The sequence below is a fragment of the Dreissena polymorpha genome, chromosome 5 (assembly GCF_020536995.1).
Source record: "Dreissena polymorpha isolate Duluth1 chromosome 5, UMN_Dpol_1.0, whole genome shotgun sequence".
NCBI lineage: Eukaryota > Metazoa > Mollusca > Bivalvia > Myida > Dreissenidae > Dreissena > Dreissena polymorpha.
The window spans coordinates 80,418,906-80,439,453 of NC_068359.1; the positions used below are offsets into that span (position 1 = coordinate 80,418,906).

General features: G+C 36.1%; 3 protein-coding genes across 6 annotated transcripts in view; 2 read left to right on the forward strand and 1 right to left on the reverse strand.

The window, feature by feature from the left end:
* The window catches only part of LOC127880871 (ribonuclease Oy-like), a 54,258-nt gene that overhangs the window by 29,321 nt on the left and 4,389 nt on the right, over positions 1–20,548 (reverse strand). The window contains exon 1 of one of the 4 annotated variants that reach the window (XM_052428339.1): positions 17,958–18,054. The exons of 2 other annotated variants lie outside the window; for them this stretch is intronic. The gene's annotated coding sequence lies outside the window, so the exon portion shown is untranslated. Of the gene's footprint in view, positions 1–17,675; positions 17,767–17,957; positions 18,055–20,548 lie in introns of those variants that run through there. One more of the 4 variants, XM_052428341.1, reaches the window with a different exon arrangement.
* On the forward strand, positions 645–6,239 carry LOC127831398 (uncharacterized). The gene is made up of 3 exons (XM_052356384.1): positions 645–657; positions 5,756–5,985; positions 6,126–6,239. Exons 1-3 carry the CDS (start codon positions 645–647, stop codon positions 6,237–6,239), a joined length of 357 nt encoding a protein of 118 aa, XP_052212344.1.
* Positions 6,441–6,803, forward strand: LOC127831399 (uncharacterized). Its single transcript, XM_052356385.1, has one exon. The coding sequence runs from the start codon at positions 6,441–6,443 to the stop codon at positions 6,801–6,803; it is 363 nt and encodes a 120-aa protein (XP_052212345.1).

Below are 20,548 nucleotides of genomic sequence, written 5' to 3' on the forward strand. Positions count from 1 at the left end.
GCATACAGTCCAACCTGACCGAGCGACCGCCTGTTAATAGCGACCAACAGTCAATAACGATCACACCGATTTCCTCCCGAACGATTTCACTATATATTGAACCTGTGAATAAAGCCCACCTGGGAACAAAGACCAAAGACGGCCCTTTTACATTCTCAAAAGTCCTTTTTGATAGCTTACAACGACCACTGCAATCATAGAAATCAACAATTTCGCAACTTTAAAAAAACAAAATGGCCGCCATGACGCTGTGAAGTCACATGATACACATCTTACCAGTGGACTCGTCGGTCGCTATGGAGATATTGGCAAGTGACAGTTTATTGCACTCGATAGCAGTTGTTTGTTTATTTAACACGCATTGCTAATTGGTGTTTGCCTGCTTCTTTTATGCGTTTGACTGTTTGTCAAAAGTGTAAAAAATTGCCTTTGTATTTAAGTGACTCGCGATTAATGTACTAATTGCCGAAAATATCAAAGACAGGTTTGGGGCTTTTATCAACTCATTGCGGAAATTAACGGTTTCATATCAATTACGATGCCTTACATACAAACATTGTGATAGTCATTCCCTTCTTAAATTTCTCCGTAAAAAGTTGTGCATAGATTATAGATAAGTATATTTTCAGTTCATGTTAAGCATCATGGTTTCCAAGCGTAAGTTCTTGACGTTGGAAGAATGCGTTAAGGTCATTATTTTGTTAGGTAAAGGACGCAGTTGTAGACAAGTGGCTAGTGATCTTGGTGTAGGCAAAAATCAAATCAAAACATTCTGAATTACATGTATATATACGTGTATGTCAATAGTTATTTATACATGTATATGATTAATGAAATAAATAATAAAAACATAAGCGAATGGAAACAATAAATATAAATACAAAACTGTGTTTTCAATCCTTTATTTCATTACACATGCATAAGTAATCAAACATTTATACAAAAGAGCACATTCATAAATAAGGTACCTGTTAAAATCTACTAGCATATTTTGCAAAGTTTCAATCGACCCTGGGAATAAAGACCACCTGTGAACAAAGACCACATTGACCAAATCCCTTGAATGGTCTTTATTGACAGGTTAGACTGTATAATCGATTTTGTGGCCCCCAGGGCAGGGTCAAATTTGACTCCTGGGGCATAATTTGAACAAACTAAGTGGTGGACTATACAATGTCACTACATACCAAATATGTAGCCCTAGGCCTAATGGTTATGGACAAGATTTTTTTTTTAAGTTTTCACAAAATAGGCAATATATAAGCATATGTTCAATTTTGTGACCTCCGGGGCAGGTTCAAATTTGACCCCGGGGATAGAATTGGAACAAATTTGGTAGAGGACTATAAGATTTCACTACATACCAAATTTGATAGCCCTAGGCTGGATGGTTATGGACAGAAAGATTTTTGAAGTTTTCACAAAATAGGCCTTATATAAGCATATGTTCATTTTTGTGATCCCCCGGGGCAGGGTCAAATTTGACCCCAGGGGAATAATTTGAACAAACTTGGTAGAGAACTATAAGATTTCACTACATACCAAATTTGGTAGCCCTAGACCCAATGTTTATGGGCAAGAAGATTTTAAAAGTTTTCACAAAAAAGGCCTTATATAAGCGTATGTTCAATTTTGTGACCCTCGGGGCAGGGTCAAATTTGATCCCAGGGGCATAATTTGAACAAACTTGGTAGAGGACTATAAGATGTCACTACATACCAAATTTGGTAGCCCTAGACCCAATGGTTATGGAAAAGAAGTTTTTTAAGTTTTCACATAATAAGCCCTTTATAATATATATTCAATTTTGTGACCCCTGGGCAGTTACAAATTTGACCCCAGGAGCATAATTTGAACAAACTAAGAAGAGAACTATTACATGGCCCTATATACTAAATTTGGTAGCCCTATGCCATACGGTTATGGACAAGAAGATTTTTGAAAGTTTTCCCACAATAGGCCTTATATAAGCATATGTTCAATTTTGTGACCCCCGGGGCAGGGTCAAACTTGACCCCAGGGGCATAATTTGAACAAACTTGGTAGAGGACTATAAGATGTCACTACATACCAAATTTGGTAGCCCTAGTCCCAATGGTTATGGACAAGAAGATTTTGAAAGTTTACAAAAAGTAAGACCTTTATGAGCATATATTCAAATTTGTGACCCCCATGGCAGTTTCAAATTTGACCCCAGGGGCATAATTTGAACAAACTAAGAAGAGAACTATTACATGGCACTACATACCAAATTTGGTAGCTCTATGCCATACAGTTATGGACAAGAATATTTTAAAAGTTTTCACAAACAGGCCTTATAAAAGCATATGTTCAATTTTGTGAACTCAGGGCAGGGTCAAACTTGACCCCAGGGGCATAATTTGAAAAAACTTGGTAGAGGACTATAAGATGTCACTACATACCAAATTTGGTAGCCCTGGGCCCAATAGTTATGGACAGAAAGATTTTTAAAGTTTTCACAAAATAGACCCTATATAAGCATATGTTCAATTTTGTGACCCCGGGGCAGGGTCACATTTGACCCCAGGGGCATAATTTGAAGAAATTTGGTAGAGGACTATAAGATGTCTCTACATACTAAATTTATTAGCCCTAGGCCTAATGGTTATGGAGGAGTAGATTTTGAACTTTTTCACAAAATAGGCCTTATATAAGCATATGTTCAATTTTGTGACCCCCAGGGCAGGGTCAAATTTGACCCCAGGGGCATAATTTGAAAAAATTTGGTAGAGGACAATTAGATGTCTCTACATACTAAATTTGATAGCCCTAGGCCCAATGATTATGGTGGAGAAGATTTTGAAAGTTTTCACAAAATAGGCCTTATAAAAGCAAATTTTCATTTTTGTGACCCCCGGGGCAGGGTCAAATTTGACCGCAGGGGCATAATTTGAACAAATTTGAAAGAGGTTCACCCCAGGAACATTCCTGTGAAATTTTATCAGAATTGGACCAGTAGTTTAGGAGAAGATGTTTTAAGGAAAAGTTCAAGCATGCATGCACGCACAGACGCATGGACGCACGCACGACGGACACAGGACCATGACAAAAGCCCCGCTGGCCTCTGGCCAGTGGTGCTAAAAATTGATAATTTTTGCTAAAAAAAAATTTTCACTACAAAATTTATTACCAAAATTGGTTTTCCCATGGGATGTTTGCATTTTGGACTTTTTTTATAATGGGATTTTTCGTTATTTTCCCGCTTTATGCAGGCGATTGTTGATAAAAAATACTTTCTTTTATGCTTAGTTATTAATTTTAAGAATTGTACAAGTACTTAGCTGATTTTATTTTACTTTAACATGTGAAAAAAACATAGAAAAAGATACAAGAGAAAGATTAATGAAAGAAATGGAAATATGTTATTAAAACCATCAATAAATGATCACAAAGAAGCATTATATTGCAAACTTTATATTAAATATGAATACCTTAAATGAATAGATGCTAAAGTTTGTGAAATTTAGTTTTTTCTATTGAATAAATAATCACAAAGAAGCATTTTATCGCAAACTTTATCTTAAATATAAATACTGGTCATGTACGTAATTCCGGCCTGTACGTAAAAAATCGGCCACCTGTGTAAAATCATTTTCATGATCTTAACGCACATATTTTGTTTTTATTTAGAAAAATCAACATGAAAACCATCCGCACTCTCAATATTTTGCAAATGTAAGAACCATATCACTGTAAACTTTTGTGTTAGAATGTCACAAATATAGCAGGAAATATTTCGCTCGTGGGGAGAGTGTTATCATCATCAGTTGCAACAATTATATTCATATAAGAAACAAATATATTTGATAAAATTATTTTTATTTTATCTAATAAACTTTAATTAAAGTTTAACTAATTATTTGTACAAAAAATTATATTCAAAACATAAAAATCAGAACCTAAATATAAATTTTTAATATCTGAATTACCTCCCTTGATAAGAATATTACTAGATTACATGTTTTAATATTATATATAAGCGTTTACTAATAATCAACACTGAAGTCAACTTTTTAAACAAGATGTGTTTACTTTTTTAGCTATGTTAGAAAAAAATTATTAAACACATTAAAAACAAATATTGTTTTGTGAATTAGCAGTTTCCCATTGTTTATATTTATTAAAATAGGTAGGGGGAGTAACTGGTATAATTATTTCGCATTTATTTTAAATTTCAAGTCAAAAATTTTAATAGTATAAACATTGATTAATACTCTGAAATTGAGGACATTTGTCTCAAGATATTGCTTTGTAATTTTATCTGCAGGTCAAACTGAAAAGTGGCCGATTTTTTAGGTACATTTAACCTACGAAAATGGATAGTTTACATGTCATCATTTTCTGTTCATTAAGTAACATTCACCGATCTAATTCTATTTAAATTTTCATGCTAGGTGAGTTTTGAACCCAGGATTATATATGTGAAGTTTAGTTTCAACCAGTTGCCTAACACTAAAGATTTTTCTTAAATAGTCCCAAAAGTGGCCGGAATTACGTACATGACCAGTATATCTTAAATGAAAAAGGTGCTTAAGTTTGGAAAATCTTTTTTTTTCGGTTGCCATTAAAATTCAAGCATATATTAGCACATCTCTCACCCAATCTACTTGGAAAAGAGACGAAGCCATCAATTTGTTTGCTTTACAATTGTTGCTTTTAAAAGTTTAACTGGTAAAAACATGTTAATAAATAAAATATAACTAAAATGTGTACATGTAGCGACACTTATGCTTTCCATCCAAGCACAATTACACAAGGTTTGATTAGGATTTTGCGAAAAGAAATAAAACCACCAACTTAAATGTCAACATTAACATTGTGATGTGAACAGTTTGAAACAGAAACTGGAACAGAACCTTGACTGTAGAAACAGCAACTTTATGTACAAGATATCTCCTTCACTTATAGTCCATATTAATATACTCTGGACACCAGAGCCTTTGATAATTTTTTCTATGGTGGCTCTGGGTTACATGTATATAGCTGATAGTTGAATTATTGCAACTACTTCTCGATTTCTTCTACTAAAATCCTGGTGTAATATCAACCCAACTTGATTTTTCTGATAAAATTTGATTATTTTACATTCAAAATGATGTTTTTACTTTATAATATCATAGCCACATGCTAACCCCCCCTGTCAAACACATAACATCTTCCATCTTCTCTCTTAAAAGTTTAGAACTTGATAAGAATTATACCTTCAAGTATGTACTCATTCGGACCTGAAAGTATCATCTTCAATCTTAACAAAAACCAAGAGTTTCACACATTCAAGCAACATACTTTTTGCTTTTATATATCTAACAACATCTTAATGAGCACATTTTTTTTTAGATTGATTACTTTGTAAAAGCAAGGCAGCAGGGCCTGCACAAGTGATCTTTCACAACCATTATAATTATTAGAGTGTTGTGGCTGACCTTCCGGAAGGGTTACAGAGCATGCACAGTGGCGAGACGCCGGGCTTGACGAACGAGTTCTCTGAATGAAAGAACTCTGATTCCAATTACCGGGTAGTGTTTTTGTTATAATAAATAAATAGTGGTTGAATTAAAGGAAGTGTTGAGTTATACGGGGAAAGAACATAGTACACAACACGACCATACAAAATTACCAAAACATTCCCAAATTTCCTTCAGAGTACGTGTCAACGGACAGTACAGCGAGGAATTTGGAGTTGGAGTAGGGGTGCATCAGGGTTCTGTTCTCAGTCCCCTGCTTTTCATCCTAGTCCTTGAGGCTCTGTCTAGGGAATTCCGCACCGGGGTTCCATGGGAGCTCCTCTACGCTGATGATCTTGCTGTGATTGCGGACTCACTGGAGGAGTGTCTCTTCATTTTGAAATGTTGGAAGGATGGTATGGAAAGCAAAGGGCTGAGGGTCAATATGAAGAAGACAAAGCTCTTGATCACCGGTCCTGGACTGAATCTCCTACTTGACGCTGGAGCATATCCCTGTGCGGTACGTAGGAGTGGAGTGGAGTGGGAGTGAACTCCGTTGAGTGCACCAAGTGCAAACTGTGGGTGCACAAAAAGTGCAGTGGCATAAAGGGAAGGATCACCAGCATCCCGGACTATGTATGTCTGAGATGCCTGGACCAGGCACGTCCAATTGATGGAAGACCAGTTACCCAGGTGGTCGTCGACGGCTCACAGCTGGATGATGAGGACAGCTTCTGCTATCTGGGTGACACGCTATGTGCTAGGGGAGGCTGAGAACTTGCCATCATCAACAGATGCTGCACTGCCTGGGGAAAGTTTAAGAAGCTACTACCAATACTGACGTCGAAGCATGTTTCCTTTAAAACCAGTGGCAAAGTGTTCAATGCTTGTGTCCGGTCTGCCATGTTACATGGTAGTGAAGCGTGGGCACCATCCGCTTCTGTTCTACAACAACTTCGTAGAAACGACAGAGCAATGGCCTGCTGGATCTGCAGCGTCAAACCTGACGACGGAGTTGACACTGGCACGCTGTATGGAAAACTAGGGATACCAGAAGTCACTGCATCACTGAGAGCCAGACGTCTGAGGTGGTATGGGCATGTCGAACGTGCCTCTTCTTGCATCAACCCTATCATGAAGATGGCCATTCTTGGTGCTAGAGGTAGAGGGAGACCAAGAAAATCGTGGTCTGACTGTGTCAGGAATGACCTGCACACCTGTGGCATGGGAAACACAGACCCACAGAACAGAGAAGCGTGGAAATCAGGGGTTAGACGCTCTAGCCGCCTGCTGCCTACCCCAGCTACTGGGACTAATCCCGCAGCAGGTGACAATTAAACTCAGGCTCAAGTCAAGTCAAGTCATCACTAGATAGCAACAGATCCTAATTCCCAACCAGGAACACCTTGATCGTTCACAGGTGGTAGATAACCACTCATTTTTTCACAAATAAAACATCCTTGTAAAAAGATGTTCTTTTGTGTTGGGCTACACAAATCACCTCCATTAACTTATGATCGCGTTGGGTATTTTCGACGTTGGGGTTTAATTGATATTCGCACATTTTGCTGTCTAAATATGAGTGTTGCGCATGCTTAGCTTAAGTAACATGTTATTTCATTTGCATGCACACAGTTCATTTAACAGATGACCTAATTTAAGTGATATTGGCAATATAAACAATAAATAAACAGACTTGTATTCTTACACAATAGTTTTCATCCATTTAAACTAACCATAAAATATTCCTACCCATCATTTATCATTGAAATCTTTTTTATTTTAAACCAAATGTTGTCATTTTGTCTGTTTTAAACATAGAACATTCCAGAAACGGTCAGCTTTGCTTTTTTGTATGAATATATCGTATACTGTTGAACAGAAAACTGTTTACAGCGAAAAGGAAAATTGGATGAACTTGAAATCAAATTCTAGGGGGAATATTTAACCCATGCAAATTGTTCTACCCAGCAATATTATATAATATGGTAAATTTCTATTTAAAGTACACATGATATGACATTTTGTGAAAGATTTAATTAATTAGTGCACTTGACATTTTTAACAACCAATACTAAAGGTGTGAATGATAGATCAATTTGTCTATCGAGACTGCGCAAAAGAATATTTAATGATTATTGGGGACCACTATGAAAATGGATATTATGAATATTACACTACAATTTTTCACAAAATAGTGATATTCCAGTTGAAATTACATTATAAAATTTTCCATTAAATGTGAAAAGGATTGCTTAACTTTTTGTGCAGTATATTTGAGTTGATTACGACTGTTGAAAATGCCTTTTAGGCTACATGATGTACAGAACATATATTTGACCTTTGACCTTGAATGATGACCTTGACCTTTCACCACTCAAAATGTGCAACTCCATGAGATACACATGCATGCCAAATATCAAGTTGAAGTTGTTAACTTTAACTAGTGACCTCAAAATCAATAGGGGTCATCTGCGAGTCATGATCAATGTACCTATGAAGTTTCATAATCCTAGGCGTAAGCGTTCTTGAGTTATCATCCGGAAACCATTTTACTACTTTGAGTCACTGTGACCTTGACCTTTGACCTAGTGACCTCAAAATTAATAGGGGTCATCTGCGAGTCATGATTAATGTACCTATAAAGTTTCATGATCCTTGGCCTGAGCGTTATCATCCGCAAACCATCTGGTGGACGGACGGACGGACCGACATGAGCAAAACATTATACCCCATCTTCTTCGAAGGGGGGCATAATAATGACAATATTGCAAAAGTTATGACCATAGGGACCATGCACAAAAAAAAAAATTATATGATATAAAATATATCCTCCAATTATCTTGAGTTGAGCAGTTAAGAAAACAACTAAAATAATTTTTGAATTAATTCCAGCAATACCGCAATATACAATGTACCTAAAAAGATTTATTTCATTCCCGTTAAAACCATGTCAAAATTGTTTATTTACAGCGTGTTTAACCTCGCAAAGTGGATAGTTCAATACACACCCGCAAATGACATGTGCTACGTGCATTGTGTACCTTGAGTCGAGAGGTCACATCCGAAAAGCGAAAGTACTCAATTGCAATAGGCATGATCTGTTGTCCAGAGCCCCTCGGACTCAATTGTATACTGGTTTGTAACCAAGTTAGTGCTATGTAACCCTATTAATGTGCTGTATCGGTTGTTCCAACAGTAAAAGGCGCGGTCCGCGCAAACACCAGATTATTAGTCTTTATACATGTAGCCCCCACGGTGTAAGTTTGATGTATTTTCTTGTATTTTATTGCTTTGTAATTTGTTAGGTTTCATTTGCTTACAGTTTTTTATAAGCTACTATTAATACAATCACGTTTGTTGGTTTCTCAAATTGATTCGTACATAATAATTTCATACTCGTTTTTTCTATTAAGCAACATTTTATATAGAAATAAGCTATGTTAAGATTTAACTCACACTTTTCTCAATTCTGTAAGCTTTGTTGGTATTAATTAATGCAGTCGAAGAAAGTTGCGTTTTGAATTAAATGATTTTTTACTTATTTTAGGGAAATATAGTAAACAATTGTCTTTTCTTCTTTTTTGTAGTATTTTACCGCACATTTTGGTCGCAAGATGGAACAATAAACGATCCTAAAATTATACATTGAGTTCACTTGTGCCATGGGTTAACTTCATGCTAATATCAGAGCATGACGCATGAGGTCAACACAACTTCGAAAATTCGATTCACTGAACAAATTTAGAGAAACTGAAATATTAGTTTAACTTTTTTTATCACTTCTATTTACCATTAAACAAGTTTCTGTTTTATCGGTCGATCTTATGTTGAGCAACATTGACACGAAAAAGTGAAAAAAACAAACAACGTTCGCAATTTGTGTAAAGAAAATTTCGGCATATATGTTACCAGGGATCATATTTTTTCGGTTTTGTCGGTCCTAGACCGATTGGGGTCATGAAGGACCGATTTAAAATCCCAAAGAGTCGGTCCGATTCTGTTTGCTAAAATTCCCATGTCATGAAATCGATTACGCAGTGCACATGCTAGCATACCCTAATTACATTCTTATCTCGAAGGTGTGATAAATCATTCACTGCAGTCTCTAAACCGGTCAGGACCAGTATATTGCTCGTAAGCCGACTAGTATCAGCGTATGACACCAAACAACGAACGCGGTTGTGTATTAGTCAAGCGTGAATAACCCAGTGTCAATATCAATCAATAATTTCACTGGCTTATACATAGCACACTAATCGGTCCGTAATGTGTGCTCGTCCACGATAAAATCGTTGACAGTTACTTCGGGGATTAAAACTCGATGTTATCCTCGTGGAAATTGTGCATTTCATGCATGAAACAGTCAGTAAACTTTCATATAAACAAAGAAGAAAATTGGATATTCTGCAATAATTGTGGGTGGACCTTATACACCGAAAGCACGCGCTGTAACTAAACAAAACATGCCAATACATTTTCCTTCAGCCTAATAATCCGGCAATAAATGAATGAAAGTTGCGGTTTTGATTGACAGAACAGCCAAAAGTTATTTTTATGTGCGGAACTTCACATAAAATAGTACACAAGAAAAATAATATACATTGTATAAATCTTTAGTAAAAATCGTGTTAGAATCGGAATAATTCGTATACTTTATTGTTTGTTGTTGAATAATCCACGACTGGAAGTTAAGATGCGTGGTTTCTAATCACTCGTGCTTCGCACTCGTGATTGAAACCCTATGCATCTTAACTATCGGCCGTAGTTTATTCGACAACAAACTATAACGTATACGAATTGTTTTTCAACTATTTGGTTTAATTATTGCCAGTAGTCAACCTACGCACAGACACTTGTTTGGTTCAGTGCATGTTTGTAAGCTAGTATCGAGTCGACAACGATTTAAAACATCGGTATAGACTTACACTGATTAATAATATTGACAACGATGAAAAGTCAGATAAAACAGTTACCGAAACAACAATGAAATAGCTAATGATAAAACCAACTGAGAAAACTCGTATGTTTCGTTTAAAAAAATGCTTCAGGCAATTTTACTTGTACATTATTATACCCTCTTCATGAATGGCAAAATCAATGGTATATATTTTAACGTAATTTGTCATAATTTCGGATAAAAATTTTCTGACACTTTTTTCCCCATTTAAATCCAGACCGATTGATGTTGCTGGAAAATATGATCCCTGTATGTTACTATTAAAATAGTTGATAAAATTATCATTCAATCGGGATAGGGTATACCCACTGAACATGTGGATACGAGATGTCACATATTTTCGCCATGTACCCGCACAGATTGTTCCATGCAGCATTTTCTGGGAATTGTGAAAAAGTAAAAAAAAATCTTCAGAATAAATCAAATACATGAAAGTATGTGTTTACACTAGCGCAGTGATCTTAGGGACTCATAGGTTTCAAATCTATGGGTCGCAGAGAAAAAGTATGGTTCCCATCTATGAGCAGAAGAAAAACATAGTGGATCAGGGTATTTCAACATTTTAATGACAGCACATGGCTATCTAGTCGCAATTAAACAGGAAACTTTAAAAGGCAACTCAACAGTTTTATGACTAGATTATTTTCAAGACTTAAACAGGCCATTATACATCACATTCACGCGTGTGTAGTGCAACAAACAATAACCCCACTTGACCATTATAATGGATAAGCAAATTTGCGTCAATACTGACATACATGTATCTCAACGACTGTAGCCATTTAGATGCACCGTAATTAACATGAAAAGTTTCCACTTGAAAACAAAACACTACGAGTTTTTATTCATGATTCAAATTAAAAGCCCAGGCTATTTCTTATTTTTGCATGTTTTACATATAATGCACAAAGACTGTTAATTTGTTGCTAGAAAATTACAAAATTGTCAGAAAATATCTGTTTTATTAATCAACTAATATATATATATATATATGTGTTTTATATGTAGCGAATTTGCCTGCCTTCGATCGGTTTGTTAATAATGGTAGAGTGTAACCATTGCTATATACGACATCGTCCTCTTACAGTTATTCTGATAAAATAGATCGGACGCTAGCATTTTTAATTTGGGTAATACATATATTTTTATTCTGAAATTAATAAAACAATTTGCAGTAATGCCTTCAAATATAACTTTTTACTGCATGACTATAATGGGTAACTCACTAATGAGAATTGAATATTGTTAAATAGTATCTCATTGCTGTTTCATAAGGCTGAAGTAAATTAGTTTTTAACCATTTTGTAGAATAGTTTCGTCTAGGGTATCACGTGACTTGTCTGTATATAAGCAGTAGCTTCTCTGCATTAGGATAATTTCAAAGTTGGTTCTCAAGGCGTACAGATCGAATTCTAGTATTATTAGGTAAATAACTGTAGCTTTCTGTGTACTGAGTAATTCCACATTGTGGTCGGAAAAGTGACAGAACTAGTTTTTAGTAAGGGCTTGTCTGCTGAGTAAACCTAGGTGGAAAAGCAACAGTCTAAATCTAACACTAACAGTTTAGGCTTTGACGTTCGTCTCATGCATAGTTTCAGACCAGTCTCATCCATAGTTTCAGACTAGTCTCATCCATAGTTTCAAACCAGTCTCATCCATAGTTTCAAACAGGGTTGGCACCAATCGACCACCCCCGGTTTTAACCGCCGGTTTTAACCGGTTAAAACCGCCCCGGTCAATACTCCCGAAGTGGTCATTACTGGTCAATACTGGTCGATTGAACTTTACCCCCAATTTTGATTTATATTCCATGCCTAATTAAACAATATTGATAATATAAATTAAACAGACATGTTGCCAACAATGTCTTAAGCTATTAATACCCACTATTTTATACCTGTTCATGCAATTTGTAGGCCAATCTCTCAAAATTTGCAAATTAGTCAAAGTTGGTCAATTGGATTTTTCTGGTCGATTGAACTTTTTTAAAAATTGTAATGAATTATGAATGCTCAGATAATTCTGTGCTTGATTCAACAAGAACCTGAACCTGTCAATTACTGTGTATGAGTTGTTCCTCATGCCCCACTGTCCCTACAGTCTTCTAACAGTCTTCTCACCTATACAGGTTAGGGTACCCAAAACTGATGATAGGGCCTTAAATGGCACCTTTTTGACATGATCCTTACTTGTCATGTATTTTTGCATTGATTTCTTTAAATACTTTTTAAACAAAATAGTGAAAAAATCTTTCATTTTCCATTGATATAAAAATAAAAAACATATTAAGAAATAATTATTAAAAGAAAAAATAATTTAAAAGAAGAGTAGACCCACAATTAGAAAACATTATTTTTTGGCAAAATCAAGAACTTTGATTGTTTATTCATTTGAATACCAATTGAACTTTTAAATATGAAAGGGAAAAAACCCTCTTAATACAGAAAGGAAACAAGTTAAAAGTAACTATTAAGTACAATGCAATCTCCTTTTGTGTGAGTGATATGAAATAGCCTAAGGGCAGATTTGCTTAATTGTCAATATCAGAGACATAACACTGCATGCATTTTATTACCAATTAAGGCTTAGAGGCCAGATTTATTACCCTAGAATACACAAGAGTTCTGTTTGTCCATCTGCTTATCAAATAGATATATCAATAGATAAGTGAAATACTATGGTACCTACAATAGTAATAATACTTTAGTAGCAGATGTGATACACTGAGATAAAGGTATTGCCTTAGTCCTTATGTATTTGTGGCTGTTTCCATAAATAATAAAGACTGAAGTAACTTTTTACAGCTTTTAAGATTTTTTTTACAATAAATAACTCAGAAAAGAGTTTATCAATTACAGAATAATTATTCATTTAATATAAAATGGCTCCTTTGTGATGTTTAAATGCTACAATTTTCAATCGACCAGTATTGACCAGTAAAGACCAGTAATGACCAGTATTGACCGGTTTTAACCGGGTATTGACCGCCGGCCCGGTCAATACTCAATTGACCGGTCAATATGCCAACCCTGGTTTCAAACCAGTCTCATCCATAGTTTCAGACCAGTCTCATCCATAGTTTTAAACCAGTCTCATCCATAGTTTCAGACTAGTCTCATCCATAGTTTTATACTAGTCTCATCCGTAGTTTCAAAAAGTCTCATCCATAGTTTCAAACTAGTCTCATCCATAGTTTCAGACTAGCCTCATCCATAGTTTCAAACCAGGCTCATCCATAGTTTCAGACTAGGCCCATCCATAGTCTCAGACCAGGCTCGTCTGTTGTTCTTATTAGCTTGTTATATTGTCCCGGTTTTGTTGATTTCTACTGTGATTTATTATATGCACCAATCATTGTTCCAAATCCTTTGTTTCTAATCACACTGGTAAAGCAGCCAGGCGAAAATATTATATATCCTTAGCCAGCGTTAATCCTAGTCTGGTTAAAGTTACCTTGCACGTTACATATATATTCTACACTATGCGACCCGTGATTTTTGTTGCGATTCTCGCATCACCGCAATCGATGCAACGTGACAAATTGCGGTGATTCCGAGCGACAAGAAAATTTGGGTGATGTCTCGGCGACCGTTGCGCGATGTATCTCGCTGTTACGCAATCAGCGCGAATCACCGCAAATCACTGCGAACCGCCGTGGTTCACCTTTTTAAGAGATTTACATTAAGGGTTACACTACATTACATGTACATGTAACATATATGTATACACTTACATTATACATTGCAATAATAAAGCTTTGTTGTTGTTGTATGCAATGGGCGTATTAGCTAAAATACTCCCGTTCCGACATGAACGTGATGAAGTAATGTCGGAAGCTTTAACGGCTCAAAATTAATATAACAGCGCAGAAGAATGATCATGCAATAATTATTTAACATAACATGTAAACATTATTTAACTAATTGCATTAGCAGAATGTTTATTAAAACTTACAATCAATTATATTCCAGGCCCGAATACACTACCACTGTTCAAATTCCATATTGTTCCAATATACATGTAGCGTAGCACTGTGTAAATTGAAAGTTGCATAGTGTTTCGTCATTGGTCGGTTATAAATACCTTGTTTCTCTACATGGTATTTGATTTCGACGAAACTAATAATTTGGTAATTTACGAGAAATATGATATAAGTTTTCCATTTAAACTTTGAAATTACCGTGTGTGTTAATTGACGTTATTAATTATGTTAATACTTATTTTTGCATTTCATTAAGAATTATAAAGTGTAGATCTAGCCCTTTTGTTAACAGTGTTTAGCAAAATATTCGCGCCTTAAGACGCGGGAAATTGTTTAAGTAACACTTTCATTTAAAGGTTAAATGTAATCGGTAGATTACATCTAATTATTTGGACTAAAAAATGCTATACTTATTTATTTTCTGTTTCAGGCTCCAATGCGGATAACTCGTGTTACTCGCGTTACTTTCCGAGCGTTGTACATACATTCACAATGCTTGATAAGCCGGAAATCGGAAATACATTACTGTTCTATTTTTAAGTACATGTTTTTATGACATCGTGGTAAATAATTTGTTGTTATTACATCATTGCCTATATATTAAAGCCATTAATCATTCTGTTTGTTTTGCTGAAAAAAAAACACGAGTATATCAACGTAGCACTTAGCGTTTGCAGAGTTCAATAAATTTATGATGATGTATAATGTACATGCATTTCTCTGGGTTTTCACACCAAAAACAAAAAAGACTCAACATTTGATTATTTAGTGTGTACTGTCCAGCGGGTGATAGTGTTTGTTCAAGTGTCTAATTGGCACTCTTTGTACGTGTTCAAACTGTGAAAAGATGTGACAATCACAGAAACAACAGGATGGTGCTGCCAATTAAATGCGATAATGGATCAAAGGGCATTGACAAAAAATAACAGTTTGGATATAATTTTCGACGTTTACTCAGATGGTCTCTCACAACAAAAAAACTATACAAGTCAAAGTATTATGTTTTACTTCTATCAGTAACGATACGGATACGGCGTGTTTGATTTGAATTGACTTTAAAAGAAATATCAAATTGTTGGCGATATAACTGTTTTAAAAATACCAAAGAAACATTTAACCGAAATCAACAGAATTCAATGTTCTCTGCGCTACGCAGTTTGTATAAAAAATCAATACTTGCAAACTCGTATACCTTGACCTTGTACATTGCCGCATAATTTTCGCGCTCTTTTGTCGGGAAATATACATTATGACTATATTGAAAGCATTTGTAAACGTTGTGTTAACATTAAAACATCGGATGTGTGTTTCGGATTATAAATTTTTATTCTCATTTGGGAATTTAACGGAACATTTATACTTATGGTATATTTGTATATATTACATGTGAAAAAAATGTTTTGATAATATTATGCATTTATAGCACATTTTCCAGAAGGGAAACGTTTTTTACATGAAGGCGTATGACGCAATAAAACATTTTTTTGTAAGATCGTATTGTATCAATCTAAATTTAAATACGCTCGTCCAATGAAAGCTGTGTCCCACATTATGCGCTGTACTCTTTACACTTCTGAAAAATGGCGTAGTCATATGGTTGTTTTAATGAAATTCTCAAACATATTATCCGACATAAATGTTCAAGATTATTTTTTTGATATAGATTATCGGATAATTGTGAACATTAGAAGCGTTACGTACATGTATAAAGTTATAGATACGATTCGGTTTCTATGCATGAATTGGCGAGTCATCGTTGTCACTGCGATCACGGCGAATTGCGGCGAATCGCAGCGAATCACCACAACATTGAGGGGATTTAGCGCGAAGATTATCTTGCTCTCGCGCGACATCGGAGTGACGAGTCACGTGAAATCGCAGTGATTTTCCACCCAAAAATCGAAATGCCCGCCTTGACTTCGCAAATTAGGCAAAAATCATGGGTCGCGTAGTGTATGCAACCCGTGACACTTCCTATTGTTGCATACAAAATTAAGCTTTCCAATGACCCGGATTATTGATTGCGCAATAGTTAAAGTAAAATGGTGGCCATTTTTGGTTGATGTGCAAGTTTTTTGGTTTTAATTTTTTTTCTCCGTTCGCGAAATATTTTTCAGTATCATAATTTTAACACTTTTAGGATTGTGCGTCCGCGGGAGGCATATATAGCAAATGTCTGTGTCCTCTGCAATTTCTATGCGTACAGGACGCAGACCAAAAATTATCTATATATGTTCAAGTTGACGAGAACCGAAAAAAATGCACTGAATTAGTTCTGGCTACCATACCTTTAAATGTCGCTTTTTATGATTTTTGACTGGCGCGACTTTATAGTTATGGACCAACCCCATTAGGAAAGTCAACCAGAAATTCCCGAAAAGTTGACAGTTAACAAAGACCGGTTCAAAACAGCTTTTAAATGCAGTTATTGGTCCAAATCAACCACTTGATCGGAACAATTGACATTTTTCACATTTAAATTATATATTCTTTCCCAAAATACTATCTTAAACATTTAAAATTTATCTATTTTGCTCTTACATATCGAGAAAAACTGCGATGTAACAGACTTCATTGAAATGCGAATCTCCCGAGATTTCACGGTCATATGACTTTATTTCTATTTTTAGTAACATACCATGTGCTCAGGTGTTTTCAAATTCAGAATGACATTTTTCGGTATTTAAGATTATTCTTGCTTGTTTTGTAAACAAATTGTAGTGTAAATACAAACTCAACGTGAATATTATTTTAAAGTACCTGATTTACACTGAAATCAGTCTTATAATCCACCAGAAGTAAGTTGTTAATCACAAATAACAGATTTCAGAAAACGAAAGTAATGTTTACCATTTCAGCATAAAATGTCAAGGTCGATCCAAAAGTATCCAAATGAAAACTCGTCACGTGACAAAGCGACAATGGCGTCAAAATTGTGAATTTCAGACTGATGAGAGTTATTTTCATCTATTGTAAGATGCATTCGAAACATTTGAACCTTAAGATATTCCTCGATGCAGTAATTTATATTCATTCACCAATATATCTAGAAATGTATCCAAGAAAATGAGCATTCTTTGATTTATAGCGTGACATAAATATGTTACGACTCTGGTTGACTTTCGATATGGGGTTAGCTTCAGCGTACATGTCTGTCAATACTATATAAACTGTACGCTGAAGTTTCTTTAGCTAGCACTGAATAGGCATACATTTGGATTATTTCAGTTGAAGTAAGATTTTTAAATGCAATTAAACTGTTTTTTACCTTATTTTAGTCGTGTCTGCAATTATTTTTAAGCGTAGTTATGTAAGTAAAACGAAATACTCAGAGCGCATGCATGTGACATCATCACATGAGCCGCGTTCTTAATGTAAACAAAGTGATCGAAATTAGGTCATGCTCGAAATAAGGGAATCGTACGATGGTTATGACCAATGTTAAAGTTTGACGCAAACAAACAATCCAACAAACAGACAGGGCAAAAACAATATGTCCCCCAGTATAGACTGGGGGCCATAAAATATTTTGTGGGTGTAAACATTGTACCTCTTTAAATAATTGTTTGATCAATTGTCATCTTTCCATCAAAACAGGAACAAAAGCGATCGTTTTTGAAATCAAGGGGAGCAAATCTGCATAACTTCGCCAGGTTACACACAACAATTTTCTAACAGATTGTGTGCTTCTATGTCCCTTAACTTTAAAACAGAACTTGTGATTATTGATTGCTTCTGTATCGATAGTTTTCATAACGATAAAAACAACTTTTTATCAGTGATCAAATTATATTCATTATATTCAAACGGTTTTACGTTCATTCCTTGACTCGACCCAAATCTGCTATTTTAAGTCTTTGTGACCCGGAAGCGAGTTCATCTATTTTAAACAGGTAGCATTGGGTTAAATCAGTTCATTAAACAAAGAATTGTTTTTTGGAATACTCGATAAACATTATAAACACACCGAAATAAATATTGTTAAACTGAATATACCACTAGTATTGGCCGCGGAGGCTTTTACAGGAGAATGTATAGACCGCCTCATCTTATCTCATTTTCGCCTGTGGTCGCGTCTGGGACATAGGCCGCAACCAGCCTTCTCCAGGCGTCTCGGTTCTGGGCGATTCTTTCCAGCTGCCCCCATGTTTGGTCCATCTGCTTAGCATCTGCATCCAGGTCACGGCGCAAGGTGTTCTATGCCGCCCTCTCTTCATTTTCCTTATGGGGTTCCGTGCGAGAGATTGCCTTGTCGTACTGGATGCAGGCTTGCGAAGGGTGTGGCGTATCCACCGCCAACGTCTCTTAAGGACGTCTTCTTCAACTGGCTGCTGCTTTGTTCTTCTCCTTAGTTCTTCGTTGGAGATCTTGTCTGGCCAGCGGATCTTGAGGATCTTCATGACGCAGGTGTTAATAGGGACCTGTATTTTCTTTATGGTGGTGACAGTTGTTCTCAAGGTCTCTGCTCCATATAGGGGTATTGGCTTCAAGATGGGATTGAAGGGCCTAATCTTGGTGGTGTTTGCAATTTCGCTGGATCCCCAGATGTTCTTCAGCTGATGGAAGGCTGCCCGTGCTTAACCGATGCGGGTTCTGACATCTGCATCCGTTTCTCCGAGATAGGTGAAGCTGTCCACCTCCTCCAGCGCCCCACTTTGGACTGTGATGGGTGCGTTGTTGGATGCGTTGGTCTTGAATACCTTGCTCTTCCCTCTGTTGATCGTGAGTCCCAGTCTAGCTGAGTTGTCCGCTACCATGTTTGTCTTTTCATGCATCTGTTGTTTGGTGTGGGAGAAAAGAGCCATATCATCGGCAAAGTCGAGGTCTTCCAACTGTTTCCAGAGTTTCTACTGAATTCCATTCCGCTTTTGCTCCGTTGGTGGCTTCATTACCCAGTCTATGGACAGCAGGAACAGGAAAGGTGAGAATAAGCAGCATTTCCTCACTCCGATTCAAACCAGGCGTCCGTGAGCTGTCTGCCATGAACAATTATGCAGGTCATCCCTTCATAAGACTTCCTGATGATGTTGGTGATCTTTCCTGGCACTACGTAGTGCCTCAGAAGTCTCCGGAGGGACTCCCGGTCAACGTTGTCGAACGCCTTTTCATAGTAGATAAAGTTGTCATACAATGGCTAATTCCACTTCAGAGATTGTTTCAGAATTATTCGCAGGGTTGCGCATTGATCCGGGCACGATCTATCATTTTAAACGCCGGCTTGTTGGTCACGGTGATGCTGGTAGTATTGCGTCTTTCATTCGGTTCAGCAGGATGCGATTAAACACCTTTCCTGGAATGGACAACAGCTTGATTCCTCGGTAGTTAGACCGCCAACCGTATTTTTTATTATATGGTAAGTGTCCTTCGAGGCTTCCTGTTATTCTTCGTCTTTTAATATAGACGCGTATATACACTTCTTAACCACAAGCAGGGGGCTAGTCTTGTAGTATTACACTTCGATTGGTCATTTAGTGATATATGTTGGGCTGTTAGATAGTAATAAAAAGCACACCTTCAAATTAATATTGTTGCTCTAAATCTACTCCTAATGAAGGAGTATATACTGGTATTTCTATTGAAGTGCGTATTCAATTAAACGTCGTATTTCACCCCAATTCTAGATAGAACATACTGTCAGCTTATCGTTTCTGCCATCCTCATATAGATGATGTTTTTAAGTTGATCATGGTGGTGAATAATCCACTGGATTATCTTTAGACTGAATGACAGTCATAACATAAAGAAAGTACCATCGCTCTATATATATACTTTAAGTTCACTCCTCGGGGACTGATCTAGTAAAAATACGAATCAATTTCATATCCTGATTTGGCGCCTGTAACGGACTTTTGCCTCATTCTCCTATATCGTATTATTTTACAGATTATTCCACAGAAATCCAGACAAATTTCTCTTCATGATCAAATTGTGTTACGTTATATGTACCCATAGAACAGCTCCCTGGGAGTACATAGTAGATGACAGTATGCAATAATGTACTTTGTACATTTATTCAAAAACATCAATCTATCATTTCGAATAACTTTATTGTATGTTGTTATTCTATAATATTGACAACCTTAAACTATGAACGAATAACAAGGCTCTCAGGTGCTTAATGAATAGCTCCCGAAGGACTAT